This window comes from Myotis daubentonii, chromosome 14, assembly GCF_963259705.1.
Source record: "Myotis daubentonii chromosome 14, mMyoDau2.1, whole genome shotgun sequence".
In the NCBI taxonomy this organism is placed as follows: Eukaryota; Metazoa; Chordata; class Mammalia; order Chiroptera; family Vespertilionidae; genus Myotis; species Myotis daubentonii.
Window position 1 is genome coordinate 22385370 of NC_081853.1, and position 27730 is coordinate 22413099.

The 27730-nt window shown below is 39.8% G+C and overlaps 1 protein-coding gene across 2 annotated transcripts in view; it reads right to left on the reverse strand.

The window, feature by feature from the left end:
• Positions 1–517: 517 nt before the first annotated feature.
• RAD18 (RAD18 E3 ubiquitin protein ligase) overlaps positions 518–27730 on the reverse strand; it is an 82313-nt gene continuing 55100 nt past the window's right edge. For both annotated transcript variants that reach the window (XM_059663417.1, XM_059663416.1), the window contains 2 exons: positions 9127–9189; positions 518–1759 (listed from right to left, as the gene is read on the reverse strand). In XM_059663417.1, coding sequence (XP_059519400.1) covers positions 1660–1759; positions 9127–9189 — 163 coding nt within the window. In that variant the 3' untranslated portion in view covers positions 518–1659. The remainder of the gene's footprint in view (positions 1760–9126; positions 9190–27730) is intronic.

The following is a 27730-nucleotide window of genomic DNA, read 5'->3' on the forward strand; positions in this document are numbered from 1 at the left end:
CCGTGTCTTGGCTCTCACTGCTCCCTTGCAAACTCATTTTGCTGAAAGCAGTGTAGTAATAATTTCCAGTTTAATTTATAGCAGACTGTGTACTTTTTAATGATACAAGCACTTTTCCTTTTAGCATAATTTCTGGTAACTCAGACGTAAATATCACATCAATGTTAAGCCCACGCTGTCTGACATTGCTCACACACTGCCCCTGAGATCCTTCGATGCATTCAGTGGGTGCTGCCGCCTTTAGTTTCCCTAGTGCACACTCGTGATATTAGGTCAGGGGTGGGGAACTTTGTTTCTGCCAAGGGCCATTTGGATATTTATAACCTCATTCTCAGGCCATACACAATTATCAACTTAAAAATTAGCCTATTATTTGGGCAAACATTTAACTAACTCACCCCTAATGCCTTGGCAGGGCTGGACATTTCCCACCTCCCGTTTTAGATTAAATGACCATGACAAATTATTATGCAATCATTTGAAGCTCAGGGAACTCATAAAGAAAACAAATGGCCACTTAAGTGTTAAAACGCTTAACTCTAAGTTATAATGAGATTCCACACATGACCCAGAAACCTGAGAGCATACCAAAATGCCAAAGTCCACGGAGACACTGTCCGGAAAGCGGAAGTCACAAACATCCTGGAACATTCATACATCTGTTGTCTTAACACTGCCACATTCGCTAGCTTGTCTCTGGAAAGCTGATGTATCTGGGCTGGGCGGTGGCGGCGGGTGAAGACTGACTGAGACGCCAGAGAGGCCTGAGGGACTCTGGAAGCAACGGGGACCGGTGCACATTTCACACAGAGATCATTTCTGACCAACCCCTTGGATGATTTGTAGCTTATACTCAACATACTGTTTCAAGCACATGATTTTAAATTGATGTAGAGTCTAGTCATTTACAAAATCCATTTATTGCAGCATTCTTTTAATGGCTAGAGTTCAAAGTGTTAAAAATTCAATTTACCCAAGTGAAAAGAAAGACTAACAATAACCGTTTGTCACTGCCATTTCTGAAGACTGTGCCCAATATTTTTAATTTATTGTTTGTGACTAACATCTGAATAACGTGTAAGACATGGGTCTAACAACTGACTACCTTAAACTCAGGCAACAACCATCACTAACTGCCATAATGGGCATGATGGCATTCAGACTCTCACACACACACACACACACACACACACACACACGCACATCAAGGATGCTGACACCAAGGATGTGAGTTATGACATTCTGCCTTTCTAGAAATAGAGGCCTTAACTCCTCGACTGCTCCTGTGGTGAAAGGTTGAAGAATCCTTTCTGAAGTGGGTTTCTCCATGGAAGAGAAGGAGAATGGGTTAAGGACATTCTGAAATTTAGAAACAAAGCCAAACAAGAAAACCTTTGCAAAAAAAGCCTGTGTACTGTGCAAAGCTGGTGAACATGGGAAGTCAGTATTTGAGAGAAAGATATCCCAGCAAAAGGTAACTGACCAAGTGAGGATGTTTTGTAACTACCCCCTCCCCTGAGAAAGACAGAAAAGAATGAAAAGTTGATTAAAAATATTTAGAATGTACACCCTTATGTGGGCATTATAAATATGAAATCTATATGGCAACAGAAAGTACCATATTCGGATCACTGCCCTGGTAAAGTCGCCAAAGCCACACTAGTTCCTATTCCTCTTATTTCTCGGCTCCATCTCAGCACTTTCTGGTCTTGTCCGACGATTCTGTGCTGGACTTGTTTCTGTGTCTTGAAGATCATTTCTGAAAAGAGTAAAATAGCATTGGCATCTTAGGAAATAATGATCATTATTATTTATAGCAGTTTCTAGTTTACAAGTGTTTTCACAGACATCATTTCATTTAAACCTCTAAACAGCCCTCTACTCCACTGACCAATCTGTTAAAATAATAATAATAATAATAATAATAATAATAATTATATATATATATATATATATATATATATATATATATATATATATATATTACTAGAGGCCTGTTGCAGGAAGATTCCTGCAAGAATAGGGCTTCCTCAGGCCTATTCCTGCAAGAATAGGGCTTCCTGAGACCAGAGCGAAGCGGAGAAGGGAGCGCTGCCTCGCTCCCTCCCTTCGCCTCTTCGCCCTTGGATCCCTCCCTTCTCTGCCACCGGGACTCTCTCCCTTCTCCTCCACTTTGCTCCCTTGCCAGGTCACGGATCCGGAGCCCGGATCCCGCAGGCAGCATGGTGTGCTGCTGGCCCCGCGTGCAGTATGCAAATTTAACGGCCATCTTTGTTGGGTTAATTTGCATACTCTTCTGATTGGCTAATGGGCATAGCGAAGGTACAGTCAACTAGCATCTTTGTCTTTTATTAATGTAGATGCTATAATTATAAATAATATAATTATTATTATTCCCACTTTACAACTGAGAAAACAGTGATTACCAAAGATCACAGACATAAGTGACAGAGCCAGGAACTGAACCCCTTTCTTCTGAATCAAAATCTAACAGTTTAAGCTTCTACTTAACATGTTAGAAAGCTGCAAAAAAAAACCCCTTAAACTGCCCCCATCCTAATAACAAACAAAGCCAGAGAGTCCAAAATAATCATAACTTTTCTTGATCCTATCAGAGAGCTGAGACTGTTAGGCATGAAAACAAATTTCCAAAGAAAGATAAGCCCCTCACTGCTGGCAGAGCACTGAGAAAGAGGTGGCTGTCAGCTGACATTTTTTCCTTTTTATTGAATTTATCTGGGTGACACTGGTTAAAAAAAATATACAGGTTTCAGGTGCACAGTTGTACAACACATCATTGGACACTGTATTGTACGTTCACCACCCCAAGTCAAGTCTCCATCTGTCCATCACCATTTATCCCTTCTTCCACTTCCCTCCATTCTTGCCCTCTACCCGGCAGGCAATCACCACACTGTTCTCCCTGGCCATGAGTTTTTCTGTTCTGTTTTGTTTTGTTTATCCCAATCCCTCCACCCCCCTTTCATCCCTGAGAGCTGTCAGCCTGCTCTCCATCTAGGAGCTTGTCACTATTTTCTTGTTAGTTCATTTGAATGATTCTGAGATAGGGGCTAGTACGGAGGCCCTGCCACAGGGGGTCCACAGACACTTGCAGGCTCTCTTCCAGGCACTGCCTCCAGGTGCTCAGGAGAAAGGTGGGGAGCAGGGCAGGAAGACTGAAGAGAACCCACAAAAAAAGGCAAAAGATTTGAGGAGGCATTTCATCAAAAACCCAAGGATAAAATACCAGCCTCCATGATTTGGCATTCATGAAAGGAATTTCATCATCATTAATCCTTAGGGAAATGCAAATTAAAATAATAAAATACTGTATGTCTATTAGAATGGCTTAATAAAATAAAAAGTAAAACAATAACCAAGTACTGGCCAGGATATGAAGCAACTAGAACTCGCATACATTGCTGGTGGAACACAATTTGGCAATTTCTTATAGGATGAACTTACACTTCCTATACAAGCCTGTAATGAATGCCACTCCTAGGTGGATATTTCTCTCTCATTGATGTTTCTCTCTCTCTCTCTATCCCTCTCCTTTCCCCTCTCTCTAAAAACCAAAAAAAAAAAACACGTATTTTAAAAAATTGAATTGAATTATAGGACACCCAGCTGGTATTCTAGAATTGCTTTTTAGTTTGGGAAAACACCACCTCCCCCAAATCAGAACTGGTACTAGAATCATAGTACGGAAAGGTTTATTACTCACATAAAGAGGCTTTTCTGGAGAGAGCAGGGCAGGCTTCCAAAGTTGGTCTGAAAATGGAAACTGCCTTGGGTGGGATAAGAGAAAGGGTTCCCATATATAGACAGGGACTTGCACAGTTTGCCAGGACCAAAGGAGGGAGCACCCAGGATTTCCTATCAGCTTATCCAGATGTGGGACAGAAGAGGAAGAGGAAGGGTTAAGACCTAAAAGCTGCCAGCAAACAAAATAATGGAACCAGACTCCTTATTACAGGGTGTAAACTGATGAAGAACTCAGTCCAGAGAATTACTATGTAGTGCCAGCTCACAGCTGTAGCACAGTGGGAGAAGCACTAGGCGTAGGCTTAGGAGATTCAAGACAATTCACCATCCTCTGGGCTCAGATTTCTCACAAAACACAGTGAGTAAAGTTTCTTCTCTTTCGTGCAATCACAGGGATTAAATAATAAAATGAAAATAAAAGTACCTAATATAACAAGTACCACTGTCATATTAATTTATAACAATGTAGCACATATTAGGAATTTGAGAGATATTAGTTAAATGATATTTACCTTCTCTAATACTCAGAAGTAATTTTTGCTGATTTTATTAGTATTTACTTCTTAGAAATAATGGAACAAAGGAAAGAAAAACATATTGGCCAACATGCCAACTTCCTTGGGATAAATCTATTTCTGTCTCTGGATAAAGGTCTATTAAGAAGGATAGGTCTCTGGTTTTGTCACCAGATGATAGAAAACTCTTTGGTTTCTTTCTACGTAAATAGAAGGGCGACTCAATATGTGTTCATAGACAAGAGGCATGAGCTGAATCTTAGAAGAGGAAAAGTAGGAAGGAAAATAAATGTGCCCAGAGATGTTTCCCAGATTCAGGACAGGAAGCCATGGTTTAATGGCAGTAGAGGGACACTAGGTTCAGAAGGAATGGACAGTGAAAGGCAGTCAATAAGCAAACAGATTAAACCTAAGATTTTGTGAAGTCAAATAAGCAAGACAAAACAATCAGAGTGATGACTCTGGATGAGTTCTGCATTGTAACAATTACTGCATACAGTTCTTGGCACAACACTTTAAAGGGAACATGAACAAACAGACTGGAGCCTGTATACATGCCTGAGACTTGCAGAGGCAGGGAGCTTCCCAGGTTCTTTTGTCTCAAGGAATCATCCTTCTTTCCACTATAGGCCAGGCCTCAGATGAATACGATCATTGTCTGGAGGCAAGTCCACAGGCCCACTCTGCGTTTAGCTTGCCTGGCTCTACACCCACAAACAGGGAGGCCAGGCCCATCGGCAATAATTTTTTGATGGGCTTTTGCTCCTTGCTGCTCCTGGGTGGTTTCCTTTTCCATCATTTTTCTCATCTAACTTGTAAGGGTTTCTTGGGATTTGTTTTTTTTTATCTTTTTTGCTTTTATAGACTGCTATTTATATATGCTTATAATTACTGTATCTTCCTGATGGATTGATCATTTTATCATTATAAAATATCTCTTTGTCTTTAGTTACATTTTTGTCTTAAAGTCTATTTTGTCTAATATTAATTAGCGATGGCAGTTTTCTCTTGGTTATTGTTGCATGGTGTATCTTTTTCTATGCTTTTACTTTCAATTTATTTATCTTTGAATCTAAAGTGCATCTCATGTAGAAAGCATATAGTTGAATCATGTTTTTTCTTAAAAAATGCACTCTGCCAATCTCTGCCTTTTAATAGAAGGTTTAATCTGTTTATGCTTGATGTATTTACTGATAAGGCAGGATTTATGAGTGTCATTTGCTATTTGTTTTCTATAGTGCCTATGTCATTTTTTTGGTTCCTCTATTCTCTGCCTTCTTTAGTGTTAAATATTTTCTAGTGTACCACTTTAATCCCACTGCATTTCTTTTATTATATTTTAAATTTCTTAGTGGTTGCCCTGGGGAATATAATTAACATATTAATTTATAACAAAATATGCTTAGAAGGATAACACAGATACTTATAGAATTGCTACATTTTGTTGAAAAGTAAAGTTGTGGAGGCTTTTCCTGATTCTGCCTCTAAAGCTACATATGGGGCCCTGGCCAGGTACCTCAGTCAGTTAAGAGCATCGTCCCAAGGTTGCAGGTTCAATTCCAAGTCAGGGCACATACAAGAAGCAACCAATGAATGCATAAATAAATGGAATAACAAATCAATGTTTCTCTCTCCCCTCCTCTAAAGAAAAAAATCCAAAAAACAAATAAATAAAGCTACATTATAGCATAAGCTTATTTACACTATTGTGCACTCAGCGGAAGTCAAGAGTCCTGGATTCTGATCCTGGAAGTGCCACGAGCTAGCTGTGGACCTCGATCTAGTCAATTTACCTCTCTGGAACTCAGCTTCCTTCTCCACATAATGAGGGGACTGGACTAGAGGAGTGCTTACACTTTTCCAGCTTTAACATTTATTGTCAAGTGATGGGGTTTGTTTGCTAAGTGTTTTCTTATCAATAATGACTTTAAGAGGTCATCATTATTAAAAACGAACTTGGGCTCAGGAATTCTGGGCTACAGCTTGTCATAGCTGTTGGTATCAGGATGATTCCCAATAAAAGATGATTCCCAATAAAAGAGAACATGATTAGTAAAGGAGTGGCCTCCTCTCCCAGAATGCAAAGTTAAATAATGCTTAGCTGAAAGCAATGCAGCCAAAATCTCAAACTTTCATGCAACACTAGTTTGAACCATCAAATATCTCGTTAGTCTGATAAACCTACTCATGTTGTGTTCCTTGGATACACCACACTTTTCCATTTTCCTAGTGACTCAGCTATGAAATTACAAAACGTCAGTAGCACAGCAAACCTCTCCTTAGGAAAGATAGTATAGCTTAAAGGTTGAAAGTGTTGACTTTGACACATTAAGCTACTCTCAGCTCCATCACTCATCACTTACTGCTAAGTGACATTGGGCTGGAGACTTACCTCTTTCAGCTTCAGTTACCTCATTATAAAAAGGAATAACCATACACCATAGTATTGTTATGTTATTTAAATGAGAGCACACACGTAAAGTATTTATTGTGGGTTAGATCATGTGGGTCATGATCCAGAAGGTAAGGCCAGAGAAGACTTCCATGAGAAGCAGGTCTCCAGTTTAGGCCTGAAGGGTAAAGGTAAACGAGAAGGAAGATGAGAAGAACATTCTGGGTAGAGATATGCGTGTTCAAAGGCCCTGCGGTGAGTGGGCATGTGGCATGAAGAGACACCTGTATCAAAGGAACAAAGGAAACGCACAGGTGTGTGATAAAACAGAAGACTGGAGAAGACCAGATCATGCGGGACCTTTCAAGCATATTAAAGAGTCCCTTCTCAATCCTAAAAGGAAGAAGAAACTACTGCTATTTTTCAAGTAGAGAGATGAGTAACAGTGATCAGATTTTCATTTTACAAAGGTCACTCTAGCTGCAATATGGAGATTAGATTGTAAAGAAGCCAGAAAATAAGGATAGACAAATTTATTGCCCAATCAAGATACAATGGTAGCATGACCTAGGGTGATGAGAGGGGTAGAAATAAATGAATGGATCCCAGAGATATTTAAGAAGTAAAATCTATAGGAGTGATCACAGAGGCACTATAAAACAAGATGTCAAGAATGACAGATATTGTTGGGGCGAGGGGAGGGTGTAAGAAATTGGCTGAAAGTGAACAACAGAAGAGGATCATGTTTTTATTTTGCTTTAAAAACGATATAGGGGGGTGTAGAAGAGTAGATAAGGTCAAGTGTTCAGCTTTGCACATGTTGATTTTGAAGAGTCTTAAAAATATCTAAGAAGAGACATCAAGTAGGTAGTTGATATATGTACCTGGGGCTCAGGAGAGGAGCTGGCAGGAGAGATAAATTTATTAGGAGATCAATTTAATCTTAATCATCAACAACTAATGATCTAGTTCAGTGGTTCTCAACCTTCTGGCCCCTTAAATACAGTTCCTCATGTTGTGACCCAACCATAAAATTATTTTCGTTGCTACTTCATAACTGTAATGTTGCTACTGTTATGAATCGTAATGTAAATATCTGATATGCAGGATGGTCTTAGGCGACCCCTGTGAAAGTGTCGTTCGACCGCCAAAGGGGTCGTGACCCACAGGTTGAGAACCGCTGATCTAGTTGAACAAAAGGAAAACAGGCTATTGTGTCTCATAAGCCAAAGAAGAGAGGCTTTTAAGAAAGGTGAAGAAGTCAATAGTAGCAAACACTGCTAAGAAGTCAAGAGAGATAAGGTCTAAAATATGTCCTCTGGATTTAGCAACATGGCGTCTTCAATGGCCTGAGTGAAAGCTATGTCAGAATGATGGGAATGGCTGAAAATGTTGAAGAGGAATTAAGTGGGAAATAAGGAAACGGAGACTACAAGTAGAGATAATCTATTAAGAAAGGAAGGAGAGACACGATAGTAGCTGGAGGATGAGAATGAGCGAGATGAGAGGCTGAGTAAGGTGTTTTTGTCTGTTGGCTATGTGGTTGGCTGGTTTTAGGATGAGAAAGATTTGAGCATGCAGGAAACCCAACAAAAAATTACAGTTGAGAGGAAAGGTTGCCTATACAAGAGGGAAGGGACACAGCCAAGTTCCTGACAAGAGAGTAGGATGAGGGAAAAGAATTCGCCTCCAATAGGAGTTAGGACATCCCTTTATTATAGAAAGAGGAAATGAGGATTGAATCTGTACAAATGCAGGCAGATTTATATGTTTGGAGAGATGAAGGTCCCACTATAATGGCTTTGGTTTTCTCTTATAAAGAACCAGGTCTTTAGCTCGGGGGATGGAGCTGCCGAAAAAAGCTGAGTTTTCAAATAATCCTTGTGAAGAACAGGACAAAGAAGTGATCACAGGCACAGGAGAACTGCTGCTAGGCAATTCTAATGGCCTATGGGAGGTATGCGATCATGAAATTATCGTAAATTTTCCCTGCTGTACTACAGGTGACTCCTGTAGGTGGAGATTAATGAAAATGTATTATTTTTTGGCACTGTCCCTTTCCTGCTTACCTACCAGTGGGAACCTGGAATAGCCTCCCACCCCCACCCCAAAGTCTCGTTTCCCAGCAGATTCATAAGATAAGTGGTATAGGAGAAAAAGTGCATTTATTCTACACTAAACACTCTGGAGCCAGTGCTTAAGGCCAAACTATAATCACCTATTGGAACAATTTGTCTTTAGAAAAACAACTCCTGACAAATATTCAGAGTTATTACATTGGGATTCCATTTATAAGCAGAAATATATAGAAACAAGTAATAAACTGGAAATCTTTATCTGGAGGTGTATGAATTATTACTTTCTTAAATCAGAGAGCACAAACATTCTTTTGTTTGAAAATCAACTTATAATTTCTCAGGTCAAAATGCACACAGAATAATTACGAGAACTCACTTATGTGATGCTTCCCAGGCTTCCTCTTCTTCAAGAATATCTCTTATGATGTCCGAACTGGAACTAAAAGGATATACATCAATATTGCCAGACAATAAGAAGACAGTATGGTTCTATTTATATAAAATTCTAAAAAAGGGTAATCTATAGTGACAGAAAGCAAACCAGCAGACCAGTGGTTACCTGTAAGGGGCACAGGGTGGGCAAGGAGGGGTTACACAGTAGCAAAGAAAACTTTGGGAGTGAGGGAAAGGTTCACCATCCTGATTATGGGGATGGTTTCATATCTGTATACTTATATATACATGTCAAAATTAATCCAATTATGTGCTTTAAATATTTGAAGCTACTTTTTAAAGAAACCTTTATAAGTTAGCCAATAATAATGAAAAACATATAAAAGCTTAAATAAATCTCTCAACATAAAACCTGGATTCAAATGGGATATAGTCAAAGGCCTTTTAAATTTCCTATGGCAACCCAAGATCAAATCATGATGGTTTTTGTTGTTGAGAGGAAGAAAGAGAGAGAGAGAGAGAGAGAGAGAGAGAGAGAGAGAGAGAGAGAGAGAGAGAAAGAGAGAGAGAGAGAGAGAGAGAGAGAGAGAAACATCCATCAGTTGCCTCCTATATGCGACAGGGATAGAACCCAAAACCTAGGTACGGTCCCTGACCGGGAATTGGCCCGCAACCTTTTTGGTATATGGGAGGATGCTTCAATCAACTGAGCCACCCAGCCAGGGCTCAAATTGTGTCTTAGAAACTGCACTCCAGTCAGGAGATTCACAAGAGATACTAAGTTCCAACGTGGCTTTTACTCCCTCTGTAAACAAAGTAAAGTAAAATTAAATTAATTTTAATTGTGCTAATAATGGAATTTGTTATAATGTAACCTGGCTTAAAGTACTATGTATTTCTGGCCTATCTGTGCAGGGTAAAGAAAATTATAGAGGGCATGTATTATTTCTTTTTAAAAAAATATGTTTTTATTGATTTTAGAAAGGGAGGGAGAGAGAAACAACGATTGGCTGCCTCCTGTACGCCCCCTACTGCGGACTGAGCCCACAACCCAGGCATGTTCTTGACCAGGAATCGAACCAGTGACCTTTGGTGCATAGGATGACGCCCAACCAACTGAGTCATACCAGCCAGGGCTCATGTATTTACTTCGTTATAAGAAAAAACTATTTTAAGGTTTTAGCATCTTGTTCTTACGCAAATAAATCCCTACCAAATAAATACATATTTTTTTAAAAAAGACATGTACAGAAATTATCTAAAAAGCATTTCTTTAGACACCGAAAGACATAGAACGTCAGAGGCACTGTATGGGACAACTCAGAAGTAGTAGTCACTACCACAGGATGGAAAAGCCTAGAATAAAAGGCTCATTCTCAGGTAAGAAACAACAGATTTGGAAATGTTAGTGTCAATCCTATTTCTAATGATACTCTAGTAATTAAAAGAGTTTAAAAATTGTAGATTTAAAGTTCCAATGAATCATTCTCAACCGCTTCTGACGAATCACTTTGAAGCAAATACAGTTCTGTAGCAAATGTTTTACTCACAGGATTTCCACCCAAATTCCCAAAACTCTCAAGAGCTCTTTGCAGGCACCCCTCTGACTGTGGTCCATGTGCTATATAATGGCCCATGTGGGGATTCCCATTGCACCCCAGGTCTGGTGACCCTCTGATATTATAGCTAGCACCATAGTTCTTTTCAGAACAAGGCTTTTCAGAATAAGGCTTCTCATATGGTAGTAGCTTTTAGCATGGGTGGCTTGACAAAATCTACACTAATAAAAGATAAATATGCTAATTGACCATACCTTTGCTATGCCCTAAGCCACGCCCACCAACCAATCAGAGAGACTATATGCAAATTAACCCAACCAAGATGGCAGCCAGCAGCCATGGAGCTAGAGCAAGCAGGAGGCTTGGTTGCCTGAGCAATGGAAGAAGCCAAGCTTCCCACCTGCCCTGAGCCAGCTGCGGCCTCCGCTCATGGCAACAAAGTTTCAATTATAGAAGACAAATAAATCCCAGATACGTGCTTCCAGCCAGCCTCCATTGGGAACTTGGGTGGCTGGGGGTTGTGGCCAGCCTGCAAACAGCCATCAGCCCCTCACCCAGGCTGGCCAGGCACTCCTATATAATAAAAGGGTAATATGCAAATTGACCCTAACAGCAGAATGACTGGGAATGACTGGTCACTATGACACACACTGACCACCAGGGGGCAGGTGCTCAATGCAGGAGCTGCCCCCTGGTGGTCAGTGCGCTCCCACAGGGGGAGCTCTGCTCAGCCACAAGCCAGGCTGCCAGCTGCCAGTACAGTGGTGGTGGTAGGAGCCTCTTCCGCCTCCTCAGCAGCGCTAAGGATGTCCGACTACAGCTTAGGCCTGCTCCCCGCTGGCAAGTGGACATCCCCAAGGCTCCCGGGCTGCCAGAGTGATGTCTGACTGCCAGCTTAGGCCCAATCCCTCCAGGGAGCAGGCCTAAGCTAGCAGGTGGTCATCTCCTGAGGGGTCCCAGACTGCAAGAGGGCACAGGCCGGACTGAGGGACCCCCCTGAGTGCACAAATTTTTGTGCACAGGGCCTCTAGTAGGTAATAATAATAATGAAGCATTATATATTCAGTAATACTTTTTGTTTATATTCTATTCATAATATATGCACACATTTTTAAAACAGATGTGCATGCGTTTGTGAAGCACTCTTTACTATGGCTAGAGATGATACTTGCTGGACATGTGCTTCTGCAGACCCAGTGCAATCATTCCGTCAGGCCCCTGTGGGAACCACGGGTCAGGCCTGTTGGAGTACCTAAGCCTCTCCTACTTTCTCACACTGAGGAGGGCCCACTGCTCAAATGCAAGTGCTCCTGAAAATAATAACACCTTAATTTATCATCAGTAATTTTCACCGTCATGAAAACTGGCTTATAATAAGCTTTCCCATTAAACAGCTAGCTAAATGTAGTTTTTCTTAGCAGGAGGCTTTAAGGAGATCAAAGGCAGAGTTTACCAACTTTATTATTTTCCTGAGAGACAGACCCAGACAGCCACTCATGAGGGAGGGCTTAGATCCACTGCCACCCCCATTCCCACAGAGGCCAGCTAACACCTTCTGGTCCCAAGCTTTGTTCTTCCTTACCGTGGTGATAATTACTCCAATTTAGTTCTTTTAATGTAACTATTTTGTTCCCTCTCTCTACTCAAGTTTTATCTAGATAGATAGATTTTTCAGCCTGTGCCCCACAAAAAATGTTAAGTTATGCAATACCTGACTACTTAGTCAGGGGCACTGACCTCTTTTCCCTTAGGTTGCCAAACAAACAAAAAATGACAATAACCAACACAACAATAGCTGCCCAATGTGAATGAATCAAAACTATACCTATTTTTCTGTCAGACTGGCAAAAGATATATTTTTTGGTGTGCTGCAGAGTTTTATTAATTAGTTTATATGTGCCATGATATGAAAAAGGTTGAAAATCACTGGGATAGAGCAACAGCAGTGCTTTTCAATTATTTTTCATATTTCTCCCACGCATCTTACCTTTTTAGACATTTTTCCTAATTACCACTCCATGAAATTTTAACACCACAAATACAACTTGTATCTACTTATGTGTTGTGTATATACTGTGCTTTAATACATAAAAAGAGTAAGATATTTGGGCCATCTCCAACTTCTACCCCCCAGGGGACAAAACTGCTGAGAACCCATGACTTAGGAGAACTGGGAGCAGGGGTGGTCGTGTGGCTCTGGGTCCTGGTAGGTGTCACACCACTACAGAAATAGTCAAGTCAGCTTCTGGCTGATACCTCCAAATGCACGCATGCAATTTTTTTTAACAGGAAGGTTACAAAGCATCCTACTATTCCAGCTAAGTAAGCAGAACGGCCAAGCCTGTCAACTAACTTAGTAATCTGTGATCAATTTACCTAGCAGCTTTCAAATCTCCAGTACAAATCACTGGATTGTTAAAGGAAAATATTTGCGGTACATTAATGACATAAATCTAAGAGGTTTTTGCTATGCTACCTCAGTGAAAACAGATGGTACAGGAGGCTGACAAAAAGCACATCTCACAAGTTGCCTGTAACCTACCCTTCCTGAGACTTCAATGCTATTGACCCCCCAGACTACGCAGCCCCATGACTGCCTCGATTCTCATTACCGTTTCTTCTCCTCCAGCTCGCCACTAACCTGACTGACAACCAAACCAATAAAGTGAATGATAAAAGTCTGGGAAGTTTCAAGTTCACCAAAAATGAAGTTTCAGGATTATCTGCTGCATCTGCTGTTCCAATTCTAGTCACCACTGAGAAATGAAGCATTGATGCTAATACAATTGAAACACCAAACAGAACTGTTGCGTCCTTTTTAAAGGTGTGTACTTACATTCTACGCAAAAGCCACAGTCCTGAAATTAAACATACAGTTTCACAAACAGGGTTTTACAGAGACTTACATTATGGGGCATAACAGTCAGTGGTACTAAAATTATCACTCTCAGATCTCTTCCTTGTAAGCAAAAGTAATTAGAATTTTTGAAGCCTTGGTCATTTTAATATACATTAGAGATAAAACAATTCCTTTAATATACTTACAAGACATCTAAAAAGTCCTCCACAGGAGAAAATACTCACTCTGGTCAACCTAGGTCAGAGCATCACAAACCCACACAGCTGTAGCTTTTAATTCTTGGACAAGGAATGTTTTCAGAGTATACTTAGCTTCTCTCTTTTGGTTTGGAACATTCTGCAGACCATGATTTAAGAAGCTGGATAAACATGAGGTCTGGTGTCTGAAAGTTACAGCTCCCAATGGAAGGGTGCTCATATTGTGCTCCCTAGGCTAGAGTGGATATTATTATACAGATTAAATACATGTGAGAAAGACTCATCACACACACAAAAAATGAATTCTGAAGTCTATAAAATTCCCAACCTCTGTTCAGGAAGAGTCTACTAAGTCCACCACAGTTAATATTTCATACCAGTCAGACCTTATTTTCAGCTCAAGGTTTCAGAAGCATAAGCTACACTGGTTTTTGTTGGTTGGTTGATTGGTTGGTCCTTGGTCTCGTTGATCTTCCTAAAATGTTTTACTTTTGTCATTCTGGCCAAAAGTGTAGCACATCTTATCAGGCAAAGGAAGGAAAATACTTTTGTAACATCTCATTTCATTCCATTAGTCAAGATTTTACCAACAAAGAGGAAATATTGTTATATGCCAAATACCTCTGGCAAAGGTATGACTGGTAATACTATCTAGAGGGTGAAAGCAACACTCTACTGTCAAAGTTAAGGTTTCAGCACTGCTTCTGTCACTTATTGAATAACCCTGGACAAGTTATCTCATCTTTCAAAGTTTCAATAGCCTTATCTATAAAGTCAGGATAATAGCCCATGTAATCACGGGGATACTTTTAGGATTAGTCAATAGAACACATAGAATGTTCACGATATAGCGCAGCACATAATAAGTGTTCAATAAATGTCAGCTCCATTTTCAGAAAACCCATTTGGGTCTGAATTACCTGAGTAATTGCCTCAGCACTAAGCTTCAATTTGGCCTAGGAAACCTGGTCACTAGTGAGCTCTATTTTAATCTTTGATTTCCACTGTTTCTATGGCACCAGGGTGCAAATTCATCAGAACTTGTTATTTATCCAGCATGGCAGGTACACAGGGTACTGTGGGGTAGGAAAAATGCAAACATCTGCTATAAAAATCCTTGGATTAAAGATTACTTAAAAGTGAAAATTTTCTGTTAATCTATTAGTTACTCCCCCCACTATTCTCATAATTGTGGCATTAATTTGAACGTAATTGAGAATACTCAACTTAAAAAAAACTCCTCGGGACAGCTCCCTGGAGGCGTGGTGGGGTGCACATAATGTCCATCAGACAACGGTACTTAAATGCTGCTGGCTACCACAAATCCTCCTCAAACCCCCCTTTTTAGTCATCTGTTCTGCAGGATAAGCAAAAGCTTGTATGCCAAAGTTTTACTAGTAGGCTGACAATAACATACTAGGATAGTAAACATCCTAGGTTTAAAAAAAATCAATGACGACAATGACAGAAATGACGACAATGACAGAAATGACCATTTTGTGAGCAACTACTTCCACAAACTATGCTAATCATAGCTTATGTGCTACCTTTACTTCACATGAGGACCCTAGGTAGCCCCACTTGACAGATCAACAAAGGCTTGGAGACATTTAAATTAAAAAAAAAGAAAACAAAACAAAAAACAACAACAACAGGGAAGTGAATGCAAAGCTCGTCTTCTTTCTATTACATCGTGTTGCTTCAAGTAGTGGCAGCAGAAAATGCTATTAATCCGCAGAGTTCAGAGCACCACCTTCTCCTACGTATTCACCGGTGAGGTTCTGTCAGACAACATCGATAAGGTTATGAATAAAGCAAGGCCCTTCCCTGCTCTCCACTAGATCTCAGAAAAGATAAATGAAGACATCTTCAAATACGAGAAAAATATGAGAAAGAACTTATTTATCAAGTAATACATACTAAGTCCTCAAAAAGAGATGAAACCAGAAAACCAACTTAGTTTATATTCAATTCATTAAAAATATATGACCATCTCGTTTGCTTTTTAGACTTGCCCTTATAGGACTCATCCTTGAAGTTGAGCTTTTCCTTGCACACTACATAGCCAAACCATCTGCAAATTCTGCCAATCTTACTTCCAAAATATATCCTCGATCCCTTCCCCCTCCCCCATTTCTCTCTTCTCTATTATTATCCTGACCCACTCCACCATAACCCCTGGAATGGATTGCCCCAAAAACCTAACTGGCCTCCCTGGGCAGGCACCTCTGGCCTCCAGCATCATTTCTTTATGACACACAAATACTATCATTTTCTATGTGCCAAGGAAAAGGGTTGGGAAACACTGTATTAAAGAAAAGCATACCTTTTAGGTCAATCACTTTAAATTCTTATAAAAAGTAAAGAAAAAGTACTGTGTGTTGTGTTTTTTTTTTAAGAAAGAGAAATAAAAGGACACTACGTGAACTCCAAACACTCGAGTCTTGGCTCTCTAAAAAATTCAATTTTGAGATATAATTAAACATTTATGTTTATGATTAACGAACACATTTGAGAAACAAAAGAAAATTATCAGCTCTGAGAGTGTAATGTAAGGAAAATTATTTTTAACTAGAGGCCCAATGCACGAAATTCATGTAAGGGAATTGGTCCTCACAGCCGCGGCAGCTTGCCTCGACCCTAGCTTCATCTGGAAGGTCGTCCGGAAGGTCATTCTGCTGTCCAGTCTAATTAGCATATTATGCTTTTATTATTATAGACAGCTAAATTGTCACAGCTAGAACTAGATACTGAATCAAGTTCTCAAGTTAAATGGGCAGGGGGACAAAATCATGAAGCTTCATTTTGTTTTTTCTTTAGACTGTCAGTAGTACAAATGATTGGTACAAATAAAACCCCCAATACTAAAAGATAACAAGATCCTATTAACAGGTTACAAACATGCAGCCCCATAATGAGAAACAAATTAAAAGACAAGAAACATCTCAGTGATGGAAATGTCCTGAACCACTTAAGAAGCTTTCATTTGATTATCGTTTTCTTTGATATCAGGGATCGAGAGGCTAGGCATGAAGCTCATGATGAGCTTGGCATGTCTTCTGCACAGCCAGCCCACTTCTATGTCCTCTACACAGTGCACATTCAGCTCTGCAAATGTGGTGCTGGCCACCAACCACAGAAACCCAGTATCAACTCAAAATTCAGACCCCAAAACTCGGGCCTTACCATCTGTTCAAGAAGAAGTTTAAAGCCACCTTGTATTGCTGGATGTCAGGCAGTGGACACTGAGCCTCCCTGTGACTCAGTTTCCACATGAATGAAGTGCTTGACTAAATGGTCTAAGACAGTGGTCGGCAAACTCATCAGTCAACAGAGCCAAATATCAACAGTACAACGATTGAAATTTCTTTTGAGAGCCAAATTTTTTAAACTTAAACTATATAGGTAGGTACACTGTTATTAACTTAATTAGGGTACTCCTAAGGCTTAGGAAGAGCCACACTCAAGGGGCCAAAGAGCCGCATGTGGCTCGCGAGCCGCAGTTTGCCGACCACGGGTCTAGGGTATGAAAAATAATTATCTCTCCCAAACTATATTTACCCCAACTTTTCAAATTCTGATACATACTTTTAATTTTTTATTTGTATTGTTACCCACACAGGTTATAAATGGCTAATAAAATGTACCTATCTAGAGCAACAGAAGCATACTTAAGCACACATTAATGAAATCTTAAAGGGTTCGACAACTGACTTCTATAAAATTATTTAAAAAAATAACAAGCCTCTGCATTTGAGGCCTATCATGCTTCAATACTCCAGTCTCTCTTAGGTACAAAAACAGTTTGCACTACGTTATGTGGTAAAATCAATAGAAGTAAGCAAAGTCAGTGATCTAATATGTACCCATGTTCCAGAATGTGACCATCTGTGTGGGAGTAAAGAGAACAGAGAAGATGTACAAACTAACACTGCTTGTTCTTCCAACAAGGCAACCGTAAAATCTACCATCTAAACCTAGGCGCTCTGGAGAGTACCACAGGGAGCTGTGGCTAATGATGCCAAGACAAGAAATGGAAACCAGCCTATCTCGGGGAAAGCAGACATATGGCAATTCCATGTCTAATTGATATTTTGAACAACTCTAGTGGGGTAGAGGGAGTCAATGAGGAAAAAAGGGGACATCTGTAATACTTTCAACAATAAAGATCAATTAAAAAAATAAAATGAAATGCTAATAAAGGAAGCAATGGCGCCTGATACAAACGTTCTGATGTAGCTCACACTGCAGTGGGGAAAGACCTGGGCTGAGATGTATTGCTTTCAACTGTATTCACTGAATGACACATCACCTCTCTAGGCCTCCATTTCCTTACCTGTGATATGAAGTTACTATATGTAGTGACTTCTTGAGGTACCTTCCAACTTGAAAATGTTTGTATCCTAACATCCTTTCTCAGGTTCTAAAGGTCTCCAAAGAGACCTCAGAACATCTGTTCCTCTGATTTAAAAACAAAGGAGTACAAAGTGAGAAGGCAGAAAAAAAGCTCTGATTTTAACTTCCAAGATAACTATAATAAATTATAAACTTGATCAACTGATTAAAAATACAAAATCCCAATAGTATGATATATCAATTATATGTCATTTCTATTTCATTCTCCTAAACAAAATCAAAAGAATTCTGGTTTTGGACTTTAACAAAAAACTAGAGAAAGCTCTTAACTGGCTGCTCACATTTGGGGGTCTGGGAGTGTTGATACAAAATAATTATTGATTTTATGTATAACATCTAGAAGGAACTGGTAGTTCCTTCAAGGTCTCATACTTACTCTTCTCAAAGCATTCTGAAAAATACACTCTTGCCTATTCCAATTTTTTTTAATTGAAGAATTGAATTCTGAACCAGTCAAGATTATATCTGTTTCATGAATCAAGCCAAATAATGCAGAAGCATATGGAACAAGAATTCCTATGTAGTTTACAAAATGTCTGAAAACTAAAAAGGGAAAACATAGTTTAAAAAACTCAACTTTAGGGACATCACCCAGAACCACAGGAACGCTGGCTGAGTGGAAGTCCTACAACTAGGAGGAAAGAGAAACGCATACGGACACTCAGAGGAGGCGCAGTGCTGAAGTCAAATTCTGGGGTGCGGAGTGCGCGGAGCGGGCTGGCAGTGGAGGGCGCGGTTGGCGTTTTCAATCGGGAGGGAGTCGCAGACTCTGAGCTCCAGATACAGGCGAGTCTTTAGGGACCCAGACTCAAACGGGAGAAGCGGGACTGTCTGGCTTCGGTCAGAGCGAGTGCAGCTTTCTCTCCGAGCTTTGCAGCGGGTGCTGGGACACTGAGAGGCAGAGCCCCTGGGGACAGGACTGAGAGCCGCCATAACTGCTCTCTCCGGCCCACCCTGTTGATCCTGTGCGACCCGCCCCGCCCAAGCCCTGCACAGAGGCATTTGCCGGATAGCCTCAGGCAAAGGCTAGATTAGCACCTCCCTAGAGGACAGAAGTTCTCTCACTGCTGACACAGCTGATTCTCATAGCCACTTGGCCTGGAGGTCAAACCCTCCCTGGCATTAGCTACAACAATCAAGGTTTAACTATAAGACTGCGAACAAAGACCACTAGGGGGTGCACCAAGGAAGCATAACAAAATGCGGAGACAAAGAAACAGGACAAAATTGTCAATGGAAGATATAGAGTTCAGAACCACACTTTTAAGGTCTCTCAAGAACTGTTTAAAAGCCGTCGATAAACTTAATGAGATCTACAAGAAAACTAATGAGACCCTCGATGTTATATTGGGGAACCAACTAGAAATTAAGCATACACGGACTGAAATAACGAATATTATACAGACTCCCAACAGCAGACCAGAGGAGCGCAAGAATCAAGTCAATGATTTGAAATGCGAGGAAGCAAAAAACACCCAACCGGAAAAGCAAAATGAAAAAAGAATCCAAAAATGCGAGGATAGTGTAAGGAGCCTCTGGGACAGCTTCAAGCGTACCAACATCAGAATTATAGGGGTGCCAGAAGATGAGAGAGAGCAAGATATTGAAAACCTATTTGAAGAAATAATGACAGAAAACTTCCCCCACCTGGTGAAAGAAATGGACTTACAGGTCCAAGAAGCACGGAGAACCCCAAACAAAAGGAATCCAAAGAGGACCACACCAAGACACATCATAATTAAAATGCCAAGAGCAAAAGATAAAGAGAGAATCTTAAAAACAGCAAGAGAAAGTAACTCAGTTACCTACAAGGGAATACCCATACGACTGTCAGCTGATTTCTCAACAGAAACTTTGCAGGCCAGAAGGGAGTGGCAAGAAATATTCAAAGTGATGAATACCAAGAACCTACAACCAAGATTACTTTATCCAGCAAAGCTATCATTCAGAATTGAAGGTCAGATAAAGAGCTTCACAGATAAGGAAAAGCTAAAGGAGTTCATCACCACCAAACCAGGATTATATGAAATGCTGAAAGGTATCCTTTAAGAAGAGGAAGAGGAAGAAAAAGGTAAAGATACAAATTATGAACAACAAATATGCATCTATCAACAAGTGAATCTAAGAATCAAGTGAATAAATAATCTGATGAACAGAATGAACTGGTGATTATAATAGAATCAGGGACATAGAAAGGGAATGGACTGACTATTCTTGGGGGGGAAAGGGGTGTGGGAGATTCGGGAAGAGACTGGACAAAAATCGTGCACCTATGGATGAGGACAGTGGGTGGGGAGTGAGGGCAGAGGGTGGGGCGGGAACTGGGAGGAGGGGAGTTATGGGGGGGAAAAAAGAGGAACAAATGTAATAATCTGAACAATAAAGATTTAATAAAAAATAAAAAAATAAAAAAAATAAAAAACTCAACTTTAAGCAAGTATTACCATGTCATGCCAATCAAAACTCTGAACATCATACCTTGGGTGATGATCAGACATGGCTATGAGCCACGACAAGAAGGTATTATTTAGTAAGAGTGGACCCTGGAAGGAACTACTAAATTCTACAGAGCACTTTAGGTACACAAGTAATTACCCACTGAAATTTTAAAACTCTTTTCTGATACAGAAAATTGAAGGGCTCAGAGTAATTGTACAGAGGATCTTTTACATCACAGGAGTTCATGAACTTGGTAAAACAAAAATATTTGCCACCTAGGATTGACTCAGAGTAGAAAAACCAAGAATTATAAAACAATAACAAAAAGCTATTGTAAAGATAATCAGATTACCCAACATAAAGCACAATGAAAAAAAAAAAAAACCCAAAGGTGCCAACATGAACTGCCTAAGAGTAAAAGAAAACCTTATTAACAGCAAATAACCTTTGGCAATGAGTTCTGGAGAAAAGATAAAACTATTTGTACTTTCACCTTGTTCTTGGAGGATCACTTCTGCAAGTATAAATTCACTAATAAAAACATGCTAACTGATGAGGATGAGGCACATTGTAAACTGTCACTTATGATGAAATGCAAAGGCTGGGTCACATCCTCTGGGGTGAAATCATTCTATAAAGTAAAAACATTAGCAAATAAAGCAAAACTGATTTAAAAGAAATAAGACAATAGGGAAGAAAATAGAATATTTCCCTCATGATGCTATAATATATTAAATTTTAATATATGTGATAATAGACTTTATAGAATGCATTAAAACAGGGTTTAATTAATCAATCTATGTGACTAAATGTAACATCTAATATAACTGAAAGGAAAAAAATAATATTTCATAACTAAACTTACTACAACCCAGAAACAATACCCAATTTACCACTTCAGAAAATAACATTTTGATGACTTTGGTTTTCCAACATTCAGCACATTCTTTAAATATTTTCACAGTAATATTCCTTTTTATTTTGATGTTGTAATGTATTTTTTAATGAAGTTTTTATTTTAAAATAAAATAAAAATACAGAAAAGTGGCAGATACTCCAGAAAGTACCCATATGCCCTGCACCCAGTTTCTTCCATTGTTAACATCCCACACCAGACTAATGTCTGACACATTAGTCACAACCAATGAAGCAACAGTAAGACATTATTATCAACAAAATGCCACCCTTTATTTGTGCTTCTTCAGTCTACTTAAAGCCTTCTGCTGTGCCAGGACCCACCCAGGACACATTACATTTGGTCGTGTATGCCTTAGGCTCCTCTAGACTGTGACAATTTCCCAGACACGCCTTGTTTTTGATCACCCTGACAGTTTTGAGAAGTGCTAGTCAGGTATTTTGTAGAATGACCCTCATTGGAGTTTGATGTTTTTCTCACAATTTAACTGAAATTACTGAGTTTGGAGGAGGAAGACCACAGCGGGAAAGTGTCATTCCCATCACAGCTCAGGACAAAATGCATCAACATGGCACTGCTGTTGACGTTATCTGCTGGCTAAGGAAGAGGCTGTGGTACTTTTGTTTTCTTTTTCTTTCCTTTCCCTTTCCTTCCATTTCCTTATGCCTTCCCCCTCTTATCTCTGTCTCTCTTACTTTTTCTAGCACTTCCTTGCTTCCAGCCCCAGCCATGGAATTAGCCTTTCTCCAAGAAGCACTGGCTCCATATATTGGAGAAAGCTGTCAGAGACCAAGATTAGTGCCCCGGGTGTGCCCAGTGCAGCTGTGAACCCTTGCTGCTTGGCCCTGGCAGCTGACAGCATAAGGAGCTACATGTGTGCATACTAGCTAACTTATACACACAGATCTATCAATATTCCCATACGTATCCATCTGAATCTCTATTAAGCTGAACATCAGTTCATATGAAGGTCTCCAATCTAGTACCACCCGGACAGTGTTCATCTTACTTGTCTGTAATCTCCCACTGCAGAAACCTGATTCTTATCTGCCAGACTGGACACATAACTAACATGACAGACACAATGATGCTAAACTACAGATGTGTAGGAATAGAGAAAAGTCATCTGAAATAAGTCAGTGAGAAACTTCAGCAAATATATATTAGAGAAATATTTAAGGTTCACACATCAGTACAAATCAAATCGTATAGATAGATACACTTCAAAACACTACTTCCTAATTCTTAAGCATAAGGAAATAATTCTGTGTAAAAAAAACACACACACACATTTAAAAATAATTACCCTTAGATGTGCCAAATAGAAGTCTGGCTTTCTTTTTCTTTTTCTTTTTAAATCCTCACCTGAGGATATGTTTTGGGTTTTTAAAATTAATTTTAGAGAGAGAAGAAGCGAGGGAGAGAGAGAAACATCAATCGGTTGCCTCCCAAACACCATGAACCCCGACCGGGGATGAACTCGCAACCAAGTTATGTGCCCTGACCAGGAATCAAACCTGCAACCTCTTGGTGTACAGGACAACTCTCCAACCAACCCAGCCACCCAGCCAGGGCAGAGCTGGCCTTTAAAAAATTATGTCCAAGGAGAGTTAAAAGTCACCCATTAATAAGGTACTTAAGATTTTCCAAAGAAAAAAACCCCAAAACAAACAAACAAACAAAACCAGCAGGCCTATCGGCCATACCCAACTGAGTAACTCCACCAGTGGGAGAGGATGTCCACGTACACAAAGCCCATTAGTAGTGCTCTTATCTCTGTGAAGGAGAAACAAAGCAGGATAATAAAATGCATTACTGACAACCAAAGAACTATGGGTAGTTCTATGCTTGTGATTTTCTGCCCAAGGGCAAGATATTTTCATTTAGTGTGTCGATAAACTTCAGTTTGATGATGAATTATTTCACACTTCAGTTTGTCGTCACACAAGACTTAAAACTAAATTGTTTCTCATCAGCAAGCACATTTCCTTCCCTCAGTTTTTGGAGCCATTTGCCTCAGAGCTTCTGGATAATCTGTCCTTTTCTCCTCTGCCCCATCCCCAACATTTGCTCAGCTATCACTTCGTCATCAGCCCTAAACATAGCTTTTCCCTTCCTGGCAGGCACGGAGGTGCAAGGAGCTCTGGAATGCCCGCAAACATTCCTGCATTCTCTTGGGCTAGAGATACAGGCAAAAGCCTACAGCAATCCATTTGTATTAATAAAGCATATGCAAAACCAAACCATTTCCCCATCTTCAGCTGGAATCACTGCCATGGCAGATCCTTTGGGTGCCCTGCTCCTATCCCCGAGTCCTTACCCCGCAGTGTAGCAGGCCTGACTTCCAACTGTCGGTGCCTTTGTCTGAGCTGTCCTCTCGCTGCTAGTCAGCTCTGTTGCCAGCACGGGAGGCTAGAAGCAGCAGAGGGCAGCTCCAACCAAATAACTGACTCCTTTGGCCCTTGACCCTTGAGAGGGGTAATTCAGGTGTGTTTTAAACCCGCTCCCAGTTCCCAAGAGAATTAAACTCCAGTTGCTCACAGTGACACCTGGTTTAAAAACATGGCCCCCTTAAATGCTATCTTCCTTTCCCTGTCTCACATCCCCACACCCTATAGTGGTTCCCTCACCTTCCAAATTAAACATGTCCACTCAATCCTTGTCTCAGGTCTGCTTCTAAGGAAACCAAACCATTTCAAGAACTGTATATTTCTACTCTTTCAAGAATGTTAAGAGCAAGGCAGGTTGGCCATAGCATCATTCTCAGTCAGGAGAACAAACTTGGGCTCTGAGGTTCAAAATAGAACTAGACCTGGGTTCAAATCCTTGTATTGACGTATACTATGCAACATATTCAACTCCTTTGACCTTTTATTTCTACCTTTCTAAAGTGGGGTTTGCCTGTGGACTGAATGACATAATACATGTAGCACTCTTTTAGCACTCCAATAGCGTTTGTAGAAAACACACACCACCCTGTCTACAACAGAAGACTTTACCATCCACTGTTTCATCAATATAACTACTAATCCAGGACACTCCTGTCAGGAAGATAACTGTTAAGACAAAAGCTTCCTGAAAGATCCATCAGCTTCTCAAGAGAAAGCATCAAAGGACATACCCACAGGACCTTTTGAACCCCTCATCTCAATATACTCATCTTGCTGTATCCACCAGTTCTGAACTACTAGGCTTACCCAATCCTAACCAAGACTTGCTCTAGAAGACCTGTCTGAAACCAAACTTCAAAACTGCAACACATCTCAACTTTGCCCATTGGCTCTCAGAGGCTACTCTGATGATAAAGATAGTGTTTCCCGTTCTTTCAGTAATCGAGAAATTCAGCGTGGTCTTAGTAGGCTGGTAGTACCAGTACCTCAATATTCCTTAGATCAGTGGTTCTCAACCTTCCTAATGCTGCGACCCTTTAATACAGTTCCTCATGTTGTGGTGACCCCCAACCATAAAATTATTTTTGTTGCTACTTCATAACTGTAATTTTGCTACTGTTATGAATCATAATGTAAATATCTGATATGCAGGATGTATTTTCATTGTTAAAAATTGAACATAATTAAAGCATAGTGATTAATCACAAATACAATATGTAATTATATATGTGTTTTCCGATGGTCTTAGGTGACCCCTGTGAAAGGGTCATTTGACCCCCAAAGGGGTCGAGACCCACAGGTTGAGAACCACTGCCTTAGATGAACGTAACAATGGCACTTTTTCTCTTAAGATTTCCCCATCATTCTTCAATTTGCTCACAATTTAGGAAAGGCTAAAATTTAACTACTTAAATTTTCCAACATATAGTAGTAAGATTTCTTCACATGTTTCCGTTTTTTGCTCTCTTACTCTTAAGAATTCTGGACAGAGAGTGCTTCCAAAAATACTAAAAGTGAAGAAAAGATTGTACCAAAATATATCAAACACATGACCAATGGTTAATTTGCCTTTCTGTCAAAGTGTCTGGTGTTCTGTGCCTGCCCCCATGTTGGACTTCCTACACAAAGTTGCTGCTACTAACTTAGCATCAGAGAAGAGGTGATTGTTTATGCCAGGAATTGTGAAGAGTCGAAATGCATTCATTCACACCTTACCTGGCTCAGGTTCTTTTAGGACCAACATGTGGTATCTGCAAGAAGGGTCACGGTTACCAAGCAGTGGAATTATCTATTCTTTGTGATTTCACTTCATGAGGCCATGTTCTCTAACACACCACAGCAGAGATAACTGTGTTGATCCTAAACTAATTGATTGAAATAAATGAGACCCATATTCACCACACCATGTACACTTCTGGCTACCACCTTTTTGGTCAATAAATCTTAAGTATAAATCTTTCTTTTAGAAAATCTCCTAGTATAAACAAATTCCTTTGATTATGGACAATGCCTAATATTTTTTAAAAATTTAATGTCAATTCTACAAAAAATGACTCATCATTCCCCAGATTTTCTCTCTCTCTCTCTCTCTCTCTCTCTCTCTCTCTCTCTCTCTCTCTCTCTGTGTGTGTGGTGTATACTATGTGAGTATGGTAGAGAGTACATACTCACACACACGTTATACTCTTAACCAATTTTAGAGTTGGAAAAGATCTCAACAAAACCACTAAATGTAGTGCCCATCTCCCTGCCGTTGCATGCCTAAATATTATTAATAAGATGGACCAGATAAAGATAACTTATCTCTGATATGCTGATTTGACTAAGAGCATTTGGTTCTGATGAGTCCCTTTTCACTTTGAATTCTCTTTCTGATTTCTACGTTAATTACTGCAATCAAGTGGGTACCTCTTTTGACTAGGTTTTAGAATCTCTAAATAACACTGGCACTAACATGACTATACTTTGCGACAGACTTCTGCTGGGTTGGCACCAACCAGTATTATAACCTACTTCAGGAACTTTTAACTAGGTGATAAAATTATGTTTGAAGTGAATCAGGGACTTAATATTCAGATGCTGCATTTCAAAAATCTACTCGTGGGTATCTTTCTTTCTTATAAATTCCTTGATTGTTTTCTAAGAAACTATGGAATTGTGGTCATTCATCCAATGATGAATACTACCTTGCTAACATCAAATTTATGCCCTGCTGCACTGTCTGTGACTTCCAAACACTGTAACTTTTTGTTTCATTATTTTGTTGAAGACACTTTAAATGAAAAATTAATGTAATGCTAACAATACACGTAACTCAAATGAAATGAGAGCCATGATGCACACACAGGCAAGTACATCACAACAACCCGCTGAGAGCAACTACTTGACACATGGACTGTAGTTGAGATTATACCTGTCTTATTGATTATAAAACACATCACATCTCATATGTGACATGAGATGGAAAAAGTTGAAAATCGCTTTTCTAGAGCACTGTTAACAATTTTTAAATATTAAACAAATATAAAAAATTATCTAGGGGGAGCTTTACCACAGCAATGGGTATATAAGTAGAACATTGGGGAAAATGTAAATATCCAACTACATTTGAAGAGTTTGGTCAATTACGGTACAGAAACACAACAGAACATTGCATCCATTGGGGGAAAAAAAGTATATATAAAGTGAGGTAGAAACATAAATAGTATTTATCATACAAAGTGAAACGCCAGAACATAAAATGGTGTGTACACACACACATTAATGTCTGTCCTCCTTTAAAAATTCATCTTTTACATGCATAACCCATGGACACAGACAATAGGGTGGTGAAAGCCGGGGGCAGGGGTGGAGGTGGGCTGTAAGGGGTCAATGGAGAAAAAAAGGGGACATATGTAACATTTTCAACAATAAAAAAAAAAAAAAATTCAACCACTAAATGCATAAATAAGTGGAACAACAAATTCATCTTTTTAAAATAGCTTTTTTTTTTTATCCTCACCTGAGGATATTTTCCCATTGATTTTTAAAGAGAGTGGAAGAGAGAGGGAAAGACAGAGAGAAACATTGATGTGAGAGAAACACATCGACTGGTTACCTCCTGCACACCCCCCAACCAGGGCCCAAGCCAGGGAAAAGCCTGCAACCAAGTTACATGCCCTTTGCTGAAATCGAACCTGGGACCCTTTGGTCCTCAGGGCGATGCTCTATCCAGTGAGCCAAACCGGCTAGGGCTAAAATAGCATTTAAGAAATCATTTGGAAAATGACTTACCTCCAAATCTCTCATTTTTAAAGTTTCCCCATTGAT